The 17,673-nt window shown below is 32.9% G+C and overlaps 1 protein-coding gene across 2 annotated transcripts; it reads left to right on the top strand.

Annotated features, from left to right (window-relative positions):
* Positions 1-2,663: 2,663 nt before the first annotated feature.
* On the top strand, positions 2,664-14,580 carry LOC117928960 (RPM1-interacting protein 4). Of its 2 annotated transcripts, XM_034849118.1 has the most exons (5): positions 2,664-2,861; positions 4,872-5,080; positions 13,072-13,629; positions 13,972-14,163; positions 14,263-14,580. In XM_034849118.1, exons 2-5 carry the CDS (start codon positions 5,069-5,071, stop codon positions 14,290-14,292), a joined length of 792 nt encoding a protein of 263 aa, XP_034705009.1. In that variant the 5' UTR covers positions 2,664-2,861; positions 4,872-5,068; the 3' UTR covers positions 14,293-14,580. The 2 variants fall into 2 exon arrangements, with proteins under 2 accessions (XP_034705009.1, XP_034705010.1); XM_034849119.1 differs by lacking the exon at positions 4,872-5,080 and having other exon boundaries at positions 2,665-2,861.
* The last annotated feature ends 3,093 nt before the right edge of the window (positions 14,581-17,673 follow it).

Raw genomic sequence — 17,673 nt, 5'->3', positions numbered from 1 at the left:
ATTAAAATGATAATATGTTTAGCTTGAATATATTGAAGAATATAAAATAAATGGTGATATATAAATAAGTGTTTTTATTTACAAATATTGATAATTTTATCTATAATTTCATAGGGTAATGAAGTACAATCAACTTTAGAGGGAGGTTATGAGGGAGTCAATATTGTCCTGTATGTCTGAGAAGGGCATTTTGGATAAAATCTTAATGTTGCACACGAACTTATGTTATCTATTTTGAGTGTTGACTCATGAATGGTACGTCACACACCCAAGAAATTGATTAAATATGACCTAATGAATTTTCATCTCAATGTAATTTCATAAGGTGATGGAATGTAGTTGACTCTTGGACATGAGAAATTGATTAAATTGGATTTAATCAATTTTTACCTTGATGTAATTTCATAGGGTAATGGAATGCAGTTGACTCGTGAACCTGAGAAATTGATTTGATTGAATTTAATCAATTTTCAACTCAATATAATTTCATATGGTAATGGAGTGCAATTGGCTTGTGAACCCAAGAAATTCATTAAATTGGACATAATCAATTTACTTCTTGATGTAATTTCATAGGGTAATGAAGTGTAGTTGACTTATGGGGTGTTGAGTCAACTTCAGAATTGGTTTTAGGGAGAATCATTATTTTCTTATATATTTAGAATGACATTTCAATAAGAACTTAAGGTTGCATACATATTTTTGTTATATATTTTGAGGTTTTATGGAAAATTAATCATTTGTGTGCATAAGGATGTTTTGATAAAAATGCAAGGTTGTACAAAAATTATTGATTAATTATTTTAGTTTCTTCTAGATTAGACTAATTAGTTAATTATAGCTTAATAGAGTTAATTAGTTCATTAAGACTTAATAGACTAGATTAAGTGGCCCAAACTCAAGTTGGCCAAAGTCACTTAAACCTATAAGAACAACGATATAAACTCCCTTAAGGTTTAAGATTAGCTAATCCATTCATTTCATTATTCCAGAAAAGAGCTCTAGCATCCAATTTTCTCTCTTTCAAGTGTGTAAGCACTTTACACAAGTGCCGAGGATTGAAGACAAAGCCATTTTGTGAAAGATCGCAAGGTTTTGAGATTCTTGCATTGATTAGAGCGATATTTGGGAACATTGAAATCCAAAAAGTAAGGTTTTTATAACATTTAGATCTAACTTTTATTGCTTCCATTGCATTTAGATCTAATAGCCCTAGAATCTAGAGAGCATGCAACACTATGACATTGTTTCCAATAATGAATTCCTTGCAAGTTTATGAGTTATTTACAACTGATTTATTGACTTAGCGAATTCATCTGAGGCTATAATGTGCTCCCTCTTAATAGGAGAGATGGCTGATTATGACGATCAAAATGAATTTCTCATGGTGAATGCATTAGATTTGTCATAACCCTATGATCTAGAGAACATGCACCCCTATAATACTATTTCCAATAATGGGTTCCTCAGAAGTTAATGAATTATATACAATCGATTTATTAACTTAGATAATCCATCTAAAGCTATAGTGACTACCTTTTAATTGAAGGAATGACTTGTCATGGTCATCAATATGAGTTTTTGATAATGAGTGCGCTATTCTATATGACATATTGAACATGACTTATGGTAAATCATGATATTGACTATTGAGTAGTCATGATTGCACCAAGTTATTATGCCATATGAATCTTCAATTTTGAGAGAATATTTAGTTAGTGTTGAGGTCTTCAATGACTTTAACCTATGAGTGAAACTTAAGATGATCAATAAACAAGTTGTTTTTAGAGTTACCTTTAAATTTGAAAGTACTTGCATGTATAAAATAAGTAATTTAATATTTTCTAATCAATTTAATAAAATGTTTACAATATTGTTTTTAACAATGTTAAAAAAAATCTTTCAAATAAATTTGGTAAAAGAATGCTTTAACTTGAAAAAAAATTAGAGTTAACATTAATTTTAAAGGGCTTTTAGTAAAAAAAAAAAAAAATAAAGCCTTGTAAAATAAAGAATTAATTGGTTAAAAGAGATGAAATAATCCTCAATTTATGAATTTAATCTCTTTTGTGTTTTTGTTTTAACCCTTATATAAATTCGATTATTTTAAGTATTTACATTTTGTTTTAAAAGAAATGATTATTTTTACAAGAAAAGAATGAGAGTATTTTTATTAAAATGCGATAAAAAAAATGATGAATGGTTAGATTTCTAAAATTAGATTTTCAATTAGCTTTTAATCCTACAATCCTTAAATAAACTCTAGATATGAATAGAGAAATGAATGTACCAAACTACCAATAAATTATGTCGTTGAAGTTTCAATATCCAGTCCCCCGTGTGGCCTCCACCCCATACAATATAATAAAATTCAAAAAAAAAAAAAAAAGGAAAAATGGAAAAGAAAAAGGCTGGCTGGGAAGAGTCAGCATAAAGTTCTCTTTGGAAGCAGACAAACACGCCCTTATGACCGCTCTTAATTTTAGACAGCCGCCTTCAACCATGACAGCCTCAACTCAACCACCAGTTTCCTAATTTCTTTGCCAGAAGGAAATGTAAAAACAAAAATTAAAAAATAAAAATAAATAATAGCCTTTTTCGAATGGGTTTTAACTTTTAAGAAATATAGGGGAGAAAAATCTCTGAGTGAGGGAGACGTTTGAAACTGAGAAGAAACCGAGACTTACAGAGAGGAGAGAGAAAGAAAGAATGGTCAAACTTTACCGGTGGCGCCGGTCAACGGTTGATAAACTCCTCTCTTGCTCTCTCTAAAATCATCTCTTTTGGGGTTGAATTTTCTTTAAGGGATATCCTCTGCCATTTTGGGATCTTGTTTCAATCTTCTGAAGAGAGAAATGGCTGTAAGTTGGCTTAATTCATTTCTGCTTTCTATTCATTCTATTCCTGTTTGGTTGTTGGGAAAACAAGGGAGAAGCAAATAAGATGGAGGAAAATTTTTTACTGGTATTTTGTGTTGTTTGGTTTCCAAGGAATGGAAACTCACTTCAACAGAGTTATGGCTGCATTAGGCTCAGTTGAATGGCGGGCTCCCATATTTGAGCTTCAAGATTTGGATTTATTTTGTTTTCCTACCTTTTCTCAACAACCAAACAGATAATGTTATTTCCTTTATTCTACAACCTTTTGTAAATCTTTGTGGGATGTGGACGTTTCATAGAAATGAAACTTGGGATGCTTGAACTGGGTCCTTTGGTTGGCCTGAATTTTTACGCCTTCCCGTAGTGAATATTCTGTTTGTTGTTTGGCTTGGCAATGTTGTGTTTCTTAATCTGTTAGAATTAGGAATTTCCATAATAAGATGGGGTGTTTTGATTATAAGAATTTGTTTTGACTATGCTTTTATAGATTTAGACTTGGTTCATTTGGAAATTGTAGATCAGTGGGTCAATCTATGACTTGTGCCTTGTCGGTCTCATCATTCTGAAGTTTCTTTCAGCTTTATCTATACGATGATGAACAATATAATCATAGTTTTCTTTTTCTTCTTCTTTTTCTTTCTTTTTCTTTTTTTGGTAATTCCGTGTGTTCCTAGCGTGGTTGGAATTTGGGAAATTACAGCGTCAGGTTCTGAGAGTTATTCAGGAAAATGTAGGGAATAATTCAGAGAATTTATGAGGAATTTGTGAATAGGAGAAAATCTATGCCTGTTAATGAAGTGTGTAAGATTTTTTTCAAGTTAATAATTTTTCAGAAACATCTAAGAAGTTCAGTAATGATTCATGAATCATTCACTGGAACCCTGGATAGTTCTAAATATCTTGGAAAGATTGCAACACATACTCAGTTCAATGAAGGACTCAGAACAAATTCGGGAAGTACAAGAATAGCTTTCAGGATTTTATTACTAGACATGTGGTTCAATTAGAAAACCTGAATGAATTGAGAATTTGGAACTTTTATTTTAATGATTTCTGGGATTGTTTAAGTTAAAAAGGAGTTTCAGATTTAGTAATTTAATTGATTGTGCAAACTGTATTGACTCGTAGAGTCAGTGTTCTGTACTTTTTGATCCTCGGAAGTTGAAGTTCATGTTGAAATATTCTGGTATATGGACTGCATTTCATTGCTAATACCTATCATTTTCAAATGTTCTTACAGCCTTTTGTTTTATTTGTGGTTTTTTATAATCATATGAATACATTCCTGATATTTTATCATAGAGAGCAGATATTACATGGAAAGTTTGTGTGGAGGTTGAGGAGTTAAAATAATTGCCTCTGATATATTGTTGGAGTGAGAGTTTCTAATTTTGGAGTAGAGTTTGGAACTCAGGACTTGTACTTTCTTTATCCAAAAGAAAATGGCTTTATCCATTTGTTTTTTCTTCATATGTTTTGACAAAGCTAAGAGAGATTATTGTGGTTAACTGTGTCATTTGCTTTTGATGTTCCAAACAAATGCTATGTCTTTGCAATTGCATGGCAAGAAAATGTTTGTACAAAAGTTCTAAAAATTTTAACAGTGGATGAATACGATATATATCTTTGCAATTGCATGACAGATGTTTTTACTTGTCTCATTCATCTCATATCTGCATTACGCTTAATAGTGATAGCAGAAGCTAATGTTACATCCCTCATCAACAGAGTTGATGCACTGCTGATTTACTTGATGTATTGTTTAGGTCTAGAGAAAACCTCCTTAGGCGATTTTAAGGATTTCATTTCTTTCTCTTGTTTTTTTTTTTTCTGAGAAACAAATGGACTGTGAACATATGGCGTATTTATTGGTGCAAGTTGCACACTTTCGTTGTTCGAATCTTTACAATACTCTTTTCTAAATTTCTTTGATATTATTTTGACAAATCAATCAGAGATTTATTGATTTTTTTTTTTTTCTAAAAATGTCAGATAGCTCCAAGCCTTTGAAAGTTCTTTGATTTGTCGATTCCAAACATTCTGAATAAACTCAAAGGGGCAATCCTCTGTATTTCCCCCTCTTTTCTCCTTCAAAGACATGCCAGCTACATAGAATCTCCTTCAGTGACTCTGCTTCACAAAAGAGACTCTAAAGCTAAAGAAACCACAAGCTACAATAGATCCTCACAATGAATAAGGAGGTATTAGCCAATTCCTTATGTTTTCACACATGCACAGCTCAATAGGATCATTCCTTTTGTTATTTGGCCAATTGTAAAGACCTTTTCGCACATCGCTTGAAATTCAAGAGGCCTTCTGCTCTAATGGATGTTCTTTCTATTTGAAAAATAGAGAAACAACTGACCATTTGTTACATCATCGCCTTATTCTTTTGACCTCTGTCTTCTTGGAAATAATCTGAGAAGAGACAAAATTGGATAAAGAAACAAAGAGATGGAAGAAAAATTGGCTAGGCATGCCAATTAAGACACTATGTTAAAGACAAATATTTCCCTACTATTGCAGTTGGACTCTTGGAAATAATGTCCTAGGATGCAAAGCCCTCTCACGACTCTGCTCCGAGACTGCAATCCCAGGGAAAAAAAGAAGTTATCAGAGCCCAAGTTGAAGTGAAAGACGAAGATAAAACTAGATAGAAAGTAATATATTTTTGTGTGTATGCGTGTGCATATGTATGCATATGTATCAGTAATTCAAAATTTATTTTAATATATATTCACTGAAAGGATATGACTGTTCATGTTTTATCATAACTCAAATGAAGCAATGCTACCATTATCATTCATGAAGCATTGCTAGATTTCATGTTTTCATTCGAATAATGAATTGTATCATTTTAAAAGTAATTTTATATTTGTGTCTCTAGAATTCTTATTGTGCAAACACCTAACAATTAATTGTATTTTGAAAAAATCCTAACTTGTCTATGGTTCTTTCTTTGACAGTATTCTGTGGTGACCTAAGCATATTCATAGAATTTTTAAATCTTTTGAGGATTTCATAGAAGGAGATGAGTAGAGTGTTTTTTGTGGCGTGCTCATCTTGCCATGATTTGGCTGATTTGCCTAGTAGGATCTAGGAGGATAAAAGACATTCAATAAATGAAATTTGAGAGAGTATTTTTTTAACCTCTCTCTAGAAGATTGTGGTAAGAAGGGCGTTTTATGGCATTCTGCTTTACATCATCTCTGTGGACTGGAGAGTCGTTTGTCATGGTTGAAGAAGTGCCTGTGATTTGTTGCTGGGATCCTCTTCCCAGCGATAGTTTTATAGATTGATGGTTGTGATTTGGGAAACTCAGGTTGGTTGGGCATTGGAGTGTGATAAGATAACATGGGGGAGAGATGGTGCATCTTTTTCCCAAACCAGTAGGAAACGTGATGACCATTGAGGATGAGCTTTTAGCGCTCTTGGAAGGCTTGATTATTTGGTGATCTCCCAGTAGAAGGGGATTCCACCATCGTTATTTCACAAAAGGTTCCTTTAAGAAGTCGGGGCTTTTGGCAGCTTTATCACTGGTTGAGTAGGATTCGGACCCTTGTATTAACATCACTGAAACTACTATTGATGAAACTATTTTCTTGCATGATCATTCTTTAATACTAAACTTTAGTATCAGCCCATCGCTGATTATTCGTTGCCCCCATCTTGTTAACTACTAGTGACTAACCCATTTTCTTGGGAGTATAAGCAGTTTATTCAGGCAGATACAGATCACTACTTCATCCCTCTGCCATCTTCATTTTTTCAACTATGAAACACAACAATAGACAGAAAGGAAGTGTGAAATGGTTGAACTATCTTTTAAAATACTAATTGGTAAATTTATTGAAAATTCCAGAAGATGAATAACACAAGATAAGGGGAAATGTGGGAATATTAGTTATCTTCTGCAGGGTTGTTGGAATAATTTTTAGTGGCTGATTTCATTTCTCTCTAATTAGATATTATAGGAAGTTAGGAACTGACTGATGAGAACAAATCAGTCATCGGATCTGATGATCCTTCTTGGTGATGCTAGATGAAGAGTATGGGGACATGGGGCCATTATGCAACAGAAAAAACATTTGAATGGGTAAAAGTAGAATTAGAAGTGTGAGGGTGTGGTTGATCCATCCTGTAGGAAAATTAAACGTACCAATCTCTTTCTCTCTCACACCCTCTCTCTTAATTTTAGTGAAAAAAAGAAGACATTGAAACTAGACATAAGAAGAAAAAAATCCAAGGCTTTTTAGACAGGTCCATGATTTTCATGAAGAAATTTGAAGTTTGCTGCTGATCTTATAGCTGAGAAACCAGCACCATATTCTCCCTCACCGTTCTCCATCCTTATCAAGGAAATGAAATTTTAAAAATAAGCTGCAAAACAAGGCATTAGAAGCAAAAAGACCCAAAATCCCCTTAAACAGGCCAAGTTGTTTTTACAAAGAAGTTATGAGTTTGTTGCTTGTCTTATAGCTGAAAAATTACTGCCCTGTTCCCATATGTCATCATGCACAAGATTGAAGCATCTAAAGTTGAAAGACAATTAAAATATGTCAAAAAAGTGGCCAAATTGCCTAGAATTTAGGAGACCATCCGTGTTTGATTTAGTGCTACTGTTGCAATGGCCTTTCAAATGATCCAAGAAATTTCTGTCTCTTGATCTTTAATAGAACTCACAATATATTTTAATAAAGTTTCGAACTCTGGAAGGTCTAGAATATACAAAGTAATTTGCACGCATTGCTTGTGCAATACATCCAATTTGGCTTACTGCAGTGGGGGATTGGTCGTTGGAAAGGGAAAGGTTGCTTTGGTTGGATGCCTTTAAACTGTATTTTTTTTCCCACTTCTAGTTCTTTCATTTCTTCACCCCAATCTTTTTGAGATTCATATGTTGGAATAAACTTGGTGTTAGGATGATAAAATTTTGTAGGCTGGCAATTTGTTCTCAAGAAAGATTGACCTTGGAGTATTGTTTTATTTGGACCAAGAACAGAAACGTACAAGAATAACTGGTCACTTTAAGTGGCAAAAGTAATGAACAACATTGGATTTTAATTTCACTGGGGAGCTAAGGAACCCAAGAATAGAAATGATTGATAAGAGTTGACAAGAAGAACTTCTCAGATTGCCTTTAGAACACCATCATATCTCATATTTGAGCAACTTCTGATATATGCCTGTTCTTACATTTGTCTTGCATTTCAGTGAGGGTTTGAACTCAAGATATTTGATGTTTTAAGCTTTTTGCTCAATAATTCTTATCACAACATAAATGCATGAGAATAATATGTTAAAGCAAACTAGGTTAGGTACCTCATGTGATTATGAATCATGATACCGAAGTAAGAAGTGGGTATTATAAAAGGCAAAAATAGTTGGAGCATCCTGGTCCCCAAGCATGAAAGTGCATAATGGAGAAGCAAACAAATTTTATCATTATGTATTGAAAATAAAATAATTATTTGTTCAATCCTGTTATAGTTATATTTCATAATGACTGAAGGAAAAGATGTTAATAATCAGGGAGTTAAATATACCAAAACTCTTTCTTATTTAACCAATATGTTAAGAGCCTTTAGATTAAGGTCTATATCTTGAAGTGATCTCAAAACACAGAGAATGCACCCATTTGCATTTGTTGATTATATGTCTATGTCCTCTTTAATTCAGTCCTTTTGTTGCTTTTAAATGCATTGTAATCTTGTGGCACATTAGCAATATGTGATATGTAAGTCTTAGGAGTACTGAGGTTTGCATTTTATTTCCATATTATGTCAAGAAGGTCAAGAATATAATCTGTAAATGAAGATACCCTCACTTAATCCTATACATCTTCTCCTGGGAGAACCCCCCTTTATTATTTATTTGCTTTATATTTATATTTATATTTTTTTTACATTCTTGTTCCAATCAACCACTTAAGCTTTTGAATCTCCTCTAAGCTAACTCTTATATCGAGAAGAAGTTATTTAGGTTTTCTGTTATCTGTCCACATGATTTCCATGGTGTTTTATTAAATGTGTTTAGCCAGAGTGCAAAGAGGTCCTTCAACTTCTACAATTAAACTAATCTGACAGATACGTCCTTGTGTAGGGGAACTGTTATTAGTAATATAGTTAGAAAATAGTCCTCACTGTCTCAAGAGCTTGTGTACCTTCAACAGAAGTTGATTGGGCAAAAAAACATCTTCTTTTGAAGGATCTCCAGTGAGAAGCATCACTTAAAGCTCAGCAATGATATTTTATATAAGCTAGTAACTAGACACCTCCTGCAGTCTTCTTATCTGCTATGCAATTTTATAAGATGAATTTAACATTCTATCTACAAAACTATAGATATGTTATATTAACAAATAAAAAATACATTGGAAGGAGATCCTTTGTCCTAAATAAAACATAGAACCAACTTAGCACTAGTAACAAAATGATCTATAAGGTAGTTTACTGATTGTAAACGTATATGCGAGTCAACACACTTTTTCTCATGATATTTCCCAGGCTTGTCATGCATGCATTTTGTTTTCACCTTTCTTTATTAAAAAATCCTAAAGTTTGAGTTGAAGAAATTTTTATAGAGGATTCATTTCCAGAGAAGAGGTTCGCCATGTTGATTGTTGATGTGTCTATCTTTGAGTGAAAGAATGGAGCAGATTAAGAGGAGAGATCCATGGTGAATCTTGTAAGGAGCTTGGTGTTCTCTATCTGGTGGTTCTTCACTTTTCTTTTCTTAAATTGGAAATGGGAATCCTTTGGAAGTGTAATGTTTGTATTAATGAGATGTTAAACCCTATTTCAATGCAATTTGTCCCTAGATGTTAGTGGGTCCAGTTTCCTCCCCTACTGGCCAAGACTTTGTTGACATATGATAGTCTACTCTTACTAACGAAAGCCCCCATCTCTAGCCATCAACCAAGATCATCAAACCAATCCAAATACCTAGAGATGAGAAGTTCAGTACCACCATTGTGGTTCACTGAGTTTGTATAGGATCCTTGAGCCCTACTCTCTCCCTGGGCAGACGTTTTATTATCAGGGTGTGGTCCTAGAGGACATTTCCAAGAAGATAAGCCAATTTTTGTAATTCTGAAGATTGATTAATAAGAATGAGCCCCTTGATGTGTCAGCAAGGGGACTGAGGCTTGGAGTCCTTTTCATCCATGGCTAGAAGGAAATGAGTGGACAAGCACAATCACACATATGGGCCCAATAAGATCATGTAGGAAAAAGCTTTTGGACAGATGCTGCTCAGTATTTGGTAGAGGCATCATAGGGCTGTGCATCATGACCATTGATATTATTATTATTATTATTATTATTGGTCTGGCCTGCCAAACTAGCTAGGACAACCAAAAAATAAAAAATAAAAAAAAATCCCTTTTAGATAGTTTTATCATCTTTCCCTTTTTCTGTTATTTTTCTTTCGCCCTCAAACTGAAGTCAATATCCTTGAGTTACCTGACCCTCACGATTCTGTTGAGATCGAGATGTAAGACTATGATGGTGGTTACCCTAGACCACTGTTTTAGTGTGTTTTAGACTCTTAGATACTTTGACTTCCACTGCATGTGTGGGATAGAGCTTTTAGCATGTCACAATTCCTAAGTCATGGCTATGTAAATGTCAGTTGTGTCATCATTATAATCGTAAAACATGTGGTGCTGAACTCATCTAATGATTGTGAGGGTAATATTAGTAGTTAGTGTGCTTTTTCTCTATGGTGCTGATGTTGACATATAGTCACTTGATTATTTCTCTTCCTTAATGGAAGTTCTCATTTGCATAAAAAAGATTTCAAGAAAACTCCCATGAATCAGGTCTATCTGCTACTGTAAATAAAATAAATTCAATAAACTAAAATAAAAGTGAAGTTGAAGAAAAACCTTGAATAGATCCATGGAAGTTGGGCTCAAGGCCGTCTTCCTTATGGAAAGAGTTGCTAATTAGGTGAATGACTTGAGAATAAGAAGATTGGCCTACCAAATTTTAGCCAAAAAGGAATCATTAAGGAAAAATAGACATTACTCTTTTGAGAAATTATCAAGAAGTACATATGAACTGAAACTCTTATCCCCAGCGTCCTATTCCTTTCAACTTATATGCTCTAGATTATTTGTTTTGCTTCTCCATGATCCAAAGTGTTGAAGTTTACCTTTGACCTAGATCTTGATTCCCTAGGGAGTGGAAATATTTTATGAAAGTTCATTAATTGAGATGAATTTATGCAAAATCAGTATTTTGGCCTCAATTTTTCCTAAACTCTGATCTCCATGGAGATGAAATTTAAGTGATCTTAATAGATTGAGAATAATTATGGTATCATTTAAAACTGATGACCAATGGTGATTTAGTACTACATCTCGTAACTGTATGATATTAGGAAACATAATAAGCTTTTTGAAATAATAGGCTGTAGGGATAAATTGTGTTCTATGTGTGTGTGTACTGATCTTTGAAGAACTTTGTGTTTCACTGTTTGGAAATGATTTTTAAAGGCCCAGATGTTCCAATGGAGAAACAAAGTGGTAACCTAGAGAGAAGTGTAGACCTGAAATGGAAATAGAAAATCTCTCACTATGCTATTAGAACTCCAAAATGAAAAAGTGTAATGGATTTCAATTTCTCCAGTAAGGACAAGTTCAGCAATACTTGGATATCACATATCATAATAAAATTAGGGTTCCAAGATAGATCAATCAGCTAATAGCCTAATAGCAATCGAGTCTTAGAAACCTTAGAACCAGTACAAAAGGTGAAACTTGTGAAATAGGAAAGTTAAAGATGGAGAGGAACATCTCCCCATTAGAGATACAAGTTTCTTTCATATTTATGCTTGCTTGTTCGTTTGCACGATGCTGTATCATTACGTTGGTTGGCAGATCGTCTGCAATTTATTATTTGATTCATTCTTAGTGAACAGTATTTTTGTACCCTACTTACAATTTAAAGGAAAATTATATTGTTCCTAATTATGGTCAAATTTGGCTCCATAAGCCTTATTCACTATTTGTTTTCTTCCTAGGATTGGAAATAAGGTGTTTCTGTTCATAAAATTACCATTGACAAATAATTTCTCATGTGAAGTACATGATTGTATTACTTGTCCTAAAAGATTATTTCAATAATTTATTTAGGCATAGAACTTCCACGTCCTCAATACTGTGACAAGAAGTTCTTATTATCAAAATGGGCGGGGGGATGATAGTCAAATGCGTTCAGTTAGCAGTGTTGTTAATTACTTCATTCAGTCTTTGTTGTCATTTGGGTCATTCAGATCTTCTGTTTCCATATACTTCTGTTTGCATGAACCAACTCTTACTACAATAAATTCCATCCAAAAATTTTTCAGGCATGTACGTCAATTTGAAAATAAAAAGGGATACAAAAGAAGCATTATTGGATGATCTGTAGTAGTTACATTAGGCTTGTCCAGTCAGTTCATAACCCAACATCAGAAAAATGCATTCCCTATGCCCAAAAGGCATCTTCAGTGGATGGTGGGTAGGTGTTAGATGTGCAATTTAATATGATTATTTGCAGTTATATTTTGGATGGGTTTGGAACAATTTCCTCTCATTTGTAATAACCCTTGTGGAAAGATGTGAGCCTGGATTGCATGAGGAAAATACAAAGGAAGTTTTCTAAGGTGTCTGATAAAATAGATGGGACAAAATGGACCACGACACTTCTGTGCAGGGATAATGAAACATCTCTTTGTTTATGCCTGCTGCATACAGTTCCATAAGTGCAAACAGAGATTAGATTTAACATCAGTAATAAAAAAGAGAAATTCCACTCATAAAAATATACCAAAACAGTTACATAGATGAGGGCTACCTGGAACATGGCTCAGTTTTGTGCTACATAAATTTAACCATCTTTTCAGTAGTCAACTTTATGAATGACTTGGTGAATGACAACAATATGTCGTTAATTAGCTAGAGCTTGATTAAGCACTCATCCTTTGGAACCGAATTATAATTTCATACCTCCTTTACATGGTCTTTAACATGTATCTCTCGTCGCTGAAAATTGTTTTAACTCGTCAATTTTCTAAATTTATATCCCCAGGTAAAATGAAACATATTTATGGAAGTGTCTTAAGCAGGAACTCCATATTTTTTTGAAGTAATTTCATTTAACAGATGAATTGACTGTGGGAATAACAAGATCCTCTTTTGTGGCAGCAACGTTCTCATGTACCAAAGTTTGGCAATTGGGAAAGTGAAGAAAATGTTCCTTACACAGCCTACTTTGATAAGGCCCGAAAGGGCCGAACTGGAACAAAGATCATAAATCCAAATGACCCCCAAGAGAACCCGGATATGTTTTCTGATAATGCATCTGAAGCTCAATCTCCCCCCAGAACCAGAGCTGAACAGGAGGAATCGATGGGGCAGCAAGTAACACATGAACACCGGTTGAGCAAGGAAGATGGTGACCAAAAACAGGTCACTGATTCTCCAGCCCGTAATGACAATTTGGGGAGAAGACCTTCTACTGAGTCTACATATCAACGCCAGGGAGGTCGGGGAATGAATTCTGGTGAAACTTACAGAAAACCAAGAACAAGTGGCGGATCTGAGCATAGCATTGATAGGTCGCCACTTCATCCTCATCACCAGGCCAGGATTGCAGGAAGAGGTACTGGGTCACCTTCCTGGGAAGGAAAGGGTTCATCATATGATAGCAGCCATGGCACTCCTGGAAGATCCCGAATGAAACCTACTCGAGGCGATGAAAGTGTAAGCTTTTTACCTGTTGTCTTACCAGTGGCATAGACTTCGATAGCGTATAAGAAGAAACGAAGAGGACTGATATTCATTAATAGAAAGCTTGGCAGATTATCATCACACTAGGCTGCATTTGTTCCAGTTGAATTTTTTTCAGTCGCTGCTTTTTGTTAAAATCGCTTATAATACATCTTTGTACACCTGTGGGAATAATTCCATTTCCATCTCATTGCGCCTAAGTTGAAGTAACTGCTTACTGATCTTCTTAGCCTTGGTTTCTTTTCCATAGAAAAATCAGCTTTGTTTTTCTAAATTGTTCCTGACAAGAGTGTGATCTGGGACCTGATGTGGCAGCCTGACAAAGGTGCGGCTGTTCCAAAATTTGGCGACTGGGATGAGAACAACCCATCATCAGCAGATGGTTATACTCACATTTTCAACAAAGTGCGGGAGGAGAGGCAGACTGGAGCAGCAACAAGGGTACCGGGCATGGCTTCTGAGCCCTCTTATCAAACCAATCGGAAGCATAGTACCAGCAGTTCTAAGGTATACTTTATTAAGTTTCCATGTCTCATAAGCTCACAGCTTCTTATATATACATTCTGCTTCTCAAATGTTCTTACTTTCCACTCTCCTTTTCTCCAGAGCTGCTGCTTTCCATGGGGCAGAAAATGAGGTCTGTGAAATGTGTGGATGAATGCAAGGGTTGTGGAGCTGTAAATATAATATATACATATGAAGTAGCTCTTTTTTCAGAGTAACTTCCTAAAATTGTATTTTTTTTTCTCTCTTTTTGTGTGCTATGCTATGATAATAAACTTGAGATTGGAACAACTTTTTTTCTCCCTCTATTTTCTATTTTCTTCTTTTTGGATTTTGTCTTCATTGTAATGTAATGAACAACTTATCTCTCATTGCCCAATTATGTTGAGCTGGAAGAAAACCAGATCGAGATTCTTTTAATCCCTTGTCCTATGTTTCTTTTGTTTGGTCTTTGTTTATTTTCTTTCACATCTAGGCCTGTTTAGAAGTGATTTTTGTAAAAATGATTTTAGTCTATAGGATAACACACGTCTCATAACACTTTTATATGGAGTGTGTTTGGTAGTGATTTTAGAAAGTATTTCTATCATTTTTAATATTTTAATATTTTTAATATTTGAAAATTTTTATCATTCAAGTGTTAGAAATACTAGAAACGTTTTCTAAAATTACTTGAAAACGTACTTTTAAGTTTAAATATAAATTCTAAAAATATTTTTAAATATTTTTTTATAATAAGATAAAGGACAAAAAAGTGATTTTTAAAACAACCAATTACCTAGTGTTGTTGCAGATTTTTAATAATGATTTTTAAAGTTTGTCGGATGCTTAGGCCTTGTTTGATAATTATTTTTTAAAATAATTCTGAAAAATAATTTTTGAGAATAGTTTTTAAAAATTGTTTTTGATGTTTTGTAGAACAAAGTTTATTTAGAAAACTAAAATGTTTTTAACATTTTTCTAATATTTTTAAACATGCTTTAAAAATAAGTTTTATATCTAGTACTTTATTTTTAATTATTATATATATATATATATATAATTATTTGTTAAAATAGCTCTTAAAAAAAAAAGTAAAAACAACTAAAAGACGTTATTTAAAAATATATTGTTTTATGTTCTTAAGAACAAATAATAAAAAATGGTTTTCTATTGTCAAATGTATTTTCTTGTTTTTTGGTTTTAGAAAACAAAAAATTGTTATAAAATACAATTGCCAAAAACAAACCCCTAATTTTTATAAGAAAAACATTTTTGAATCCTTTAGAAATGATTTTCAAATGAATTCTAAGCTATTTCAATCAGTTTTTCAGAGGTTTAATTTTAATTTCTTGAAATGATATAAAATATAGTTGGGTCATTTCTCCATTTTTCTTTGCTCTTTAAGGTGCCTTTCAAAATAATAATATATGAAACTTCAACACAACTTAGAGTTTATTTGACAATAGTTTTACAATAATTTTTTTTTTTAAAAAAAAATCATATGATTGGTGAACTTTAATAAATATTTTTAAAGTTTTAAAAAATCACTTATATGACATTTGGAGACATACTTGATAGGCGATTCACCCAAAATGTTTCTAAACAAATTATTTTAATTAAAATCATTTCAAATAAAACTACTTGCAGGCACACTCTTAATTAACTCAACAAAAACATATCATGAAAGCCTTGGCTTTTCTCAAATTTATCCACAATTTTAATTTTTTTTTATTTGATCTCATTTTTTATACTCTTTAATGGAAGACATTTCTTTACTTCCGTTGCATGGTACTAAGATTCTTGCCTTTTGCTCAAGAATCAATTAGGTGACATTTGGGAAAACTTTTTATGATTTAAGATGATTTCAATCCGGATTTGTTGAATTACAAAATTAAAGTTCTATTATATTTATTTAATTAAAATTTATCACTTAATTATTTTTATAAGTATGAAGATTCTTTGGTAAAATCAACTTAAAATTTTCTCAAACCTATAAAACTGAATTATTTACCTAGAAAGAATTAATGGTGAAAGCTTATGAAAAGTTAAAATTTTGGCAAAAATGCTAGGTAATAATTTGATACTCATTGAACTTATTATGTCGACAATTAAAAGTATATGATGAAATTTAGGTTGTTGAATTGCATACAAAGTAATGATATTAAATTGTGTATATGACATGTTGTGATTTGTCAAAACACCAAGACCAATTCTAAGGGCATGATAGCAATTTCATATTTCAAGCATGAAAACTCAAAGTGAAATGACTTAAACAAGCATCTTACATCCATCAGTTACTCTTGTTTAGTGTCGGTCGTGTCCTAATTGTCCAACCTTTTTATGTTATTAGTGTCACATTCAAATTGTTTGACCTTTTTTAAGTTTCTGTTAGTGCTTGGTATGTTACTTTATTATCACACCACATGTGATTATGTTTCATGTTAGTGTTGAACCCAGATTGTTCAACCTTTTTATGTTTCTTTTAGTGTTACGACTTGATGATCTAACTTTTTGATGTTCCTTTATTGACATGCCCTCATTGTTTGGTCTTTTAAGTTTCTTATTAATGTCACATCCTAATTGTTTAGCCTTATTATGTCTCTTTTAGTGTTGCACATTGACTTCTAACCTTGTTATGTTCCTATTAGTTTCATGCTTAGACTACTTAGTCTTTTTATGCTTTCTTTAGTGTTGTGCCTCAACTGTCCAACCTTTTTATGTTTATATTAGTATTGCATTCTAACTATCCTATCTCTTTATATTCCTTTATTGTTGTGCCCTAACTATTCGACCTTTTATGTTTTTTGTTAGTGTCACATCTTGATTATCTAACTTTTTTATATCTCTTTTAATGTGGTGCTTTGATTGTTCGACCTTTTTATGTTTTTTTTTTATTATTGTACCCTAATTGTACGACATTTTTTATGTTTCTATTAGTGTCGCATCCTGATTGTCCAGTTTTTTTATGTTCCTGTTCGTGTCATGCCTTAATCATTTGGTTTCCTTTTGCTTTTATTTTAGTTACCTTGAGTTGCTCCTTCATTCACTAGTTTCCTCTCTTCTCTTACTCCTTATCTCATTCTCCCATTCATTCCCCCTTTTTTAGTAGTAGGAGCCCTTGGAGTTCCTCATAAATATCATTTGAGTTGCTCATTTGGTAGAGCCTTCCTTAAGTCTCATGCAGATATTTCATTTTTGTCCTTAACAACCATTGAACACATTTCATGATCTTAGAGCTCATGTTATTGGGAAAATTTTTATGGTCTTTGTTATTCTTTAGTATAATTTACATCATTTCACTTATTGTTCATATTTTCAATTTCATTTCAATTTTCACATTCTTTACATTTGTGAACTCTATCGAAGAAGGGCATATTTTTAGATTTCAAAATTTATCTTGAGCCATTTTTTTGCATAAATTTTAAACCCAATCCATTTATATTTAGCCCAATATTTCAACTCCACTCTTATTTTATTTTATTCATTTTTTATTTTTTAGCCCATCACATTTAGATTTTCAACATTTTTTTA

This window comes from Vitis riparia, chromosome 13 (assembly GCF_004353265.1).
Source record: "Vitis riparia cultivar Riparia Gloire de Montpellier isolate 1030 chromosome 13, EGFV_Vit.rip_1.0, whole genome shotgun sequence".
NCBI lineage: Eukaryota > Viridiplantae > Streptophyta > Magnoliopsida > Vitales > Vitaceae > Vitis > Vitis riparia.
This window is presented reverse-complemented; position numbering and strand designations above follow the sequence as displayed.

Excerpts from the sequence above, each read along its gene's own strand:
- LOC117928960 (XM_034849118.1), top strand. Across the intron at positions 13,630-13,971 it reads CTACTCGAGGCGATGAAAGT|CCTGACAAAGGTGCGGCTGT; the intron begins GTAAGCTTTTTA and ends CTGATGTGGCAG. Across the intron at positions 14,164-14,262 it reads ATAGTACCAGCAGTTCTAAG|AGCTGCTGCTTTCCATGGGG; the intron begins GTATACTTTATT and ends CCTTTTCTCCAG.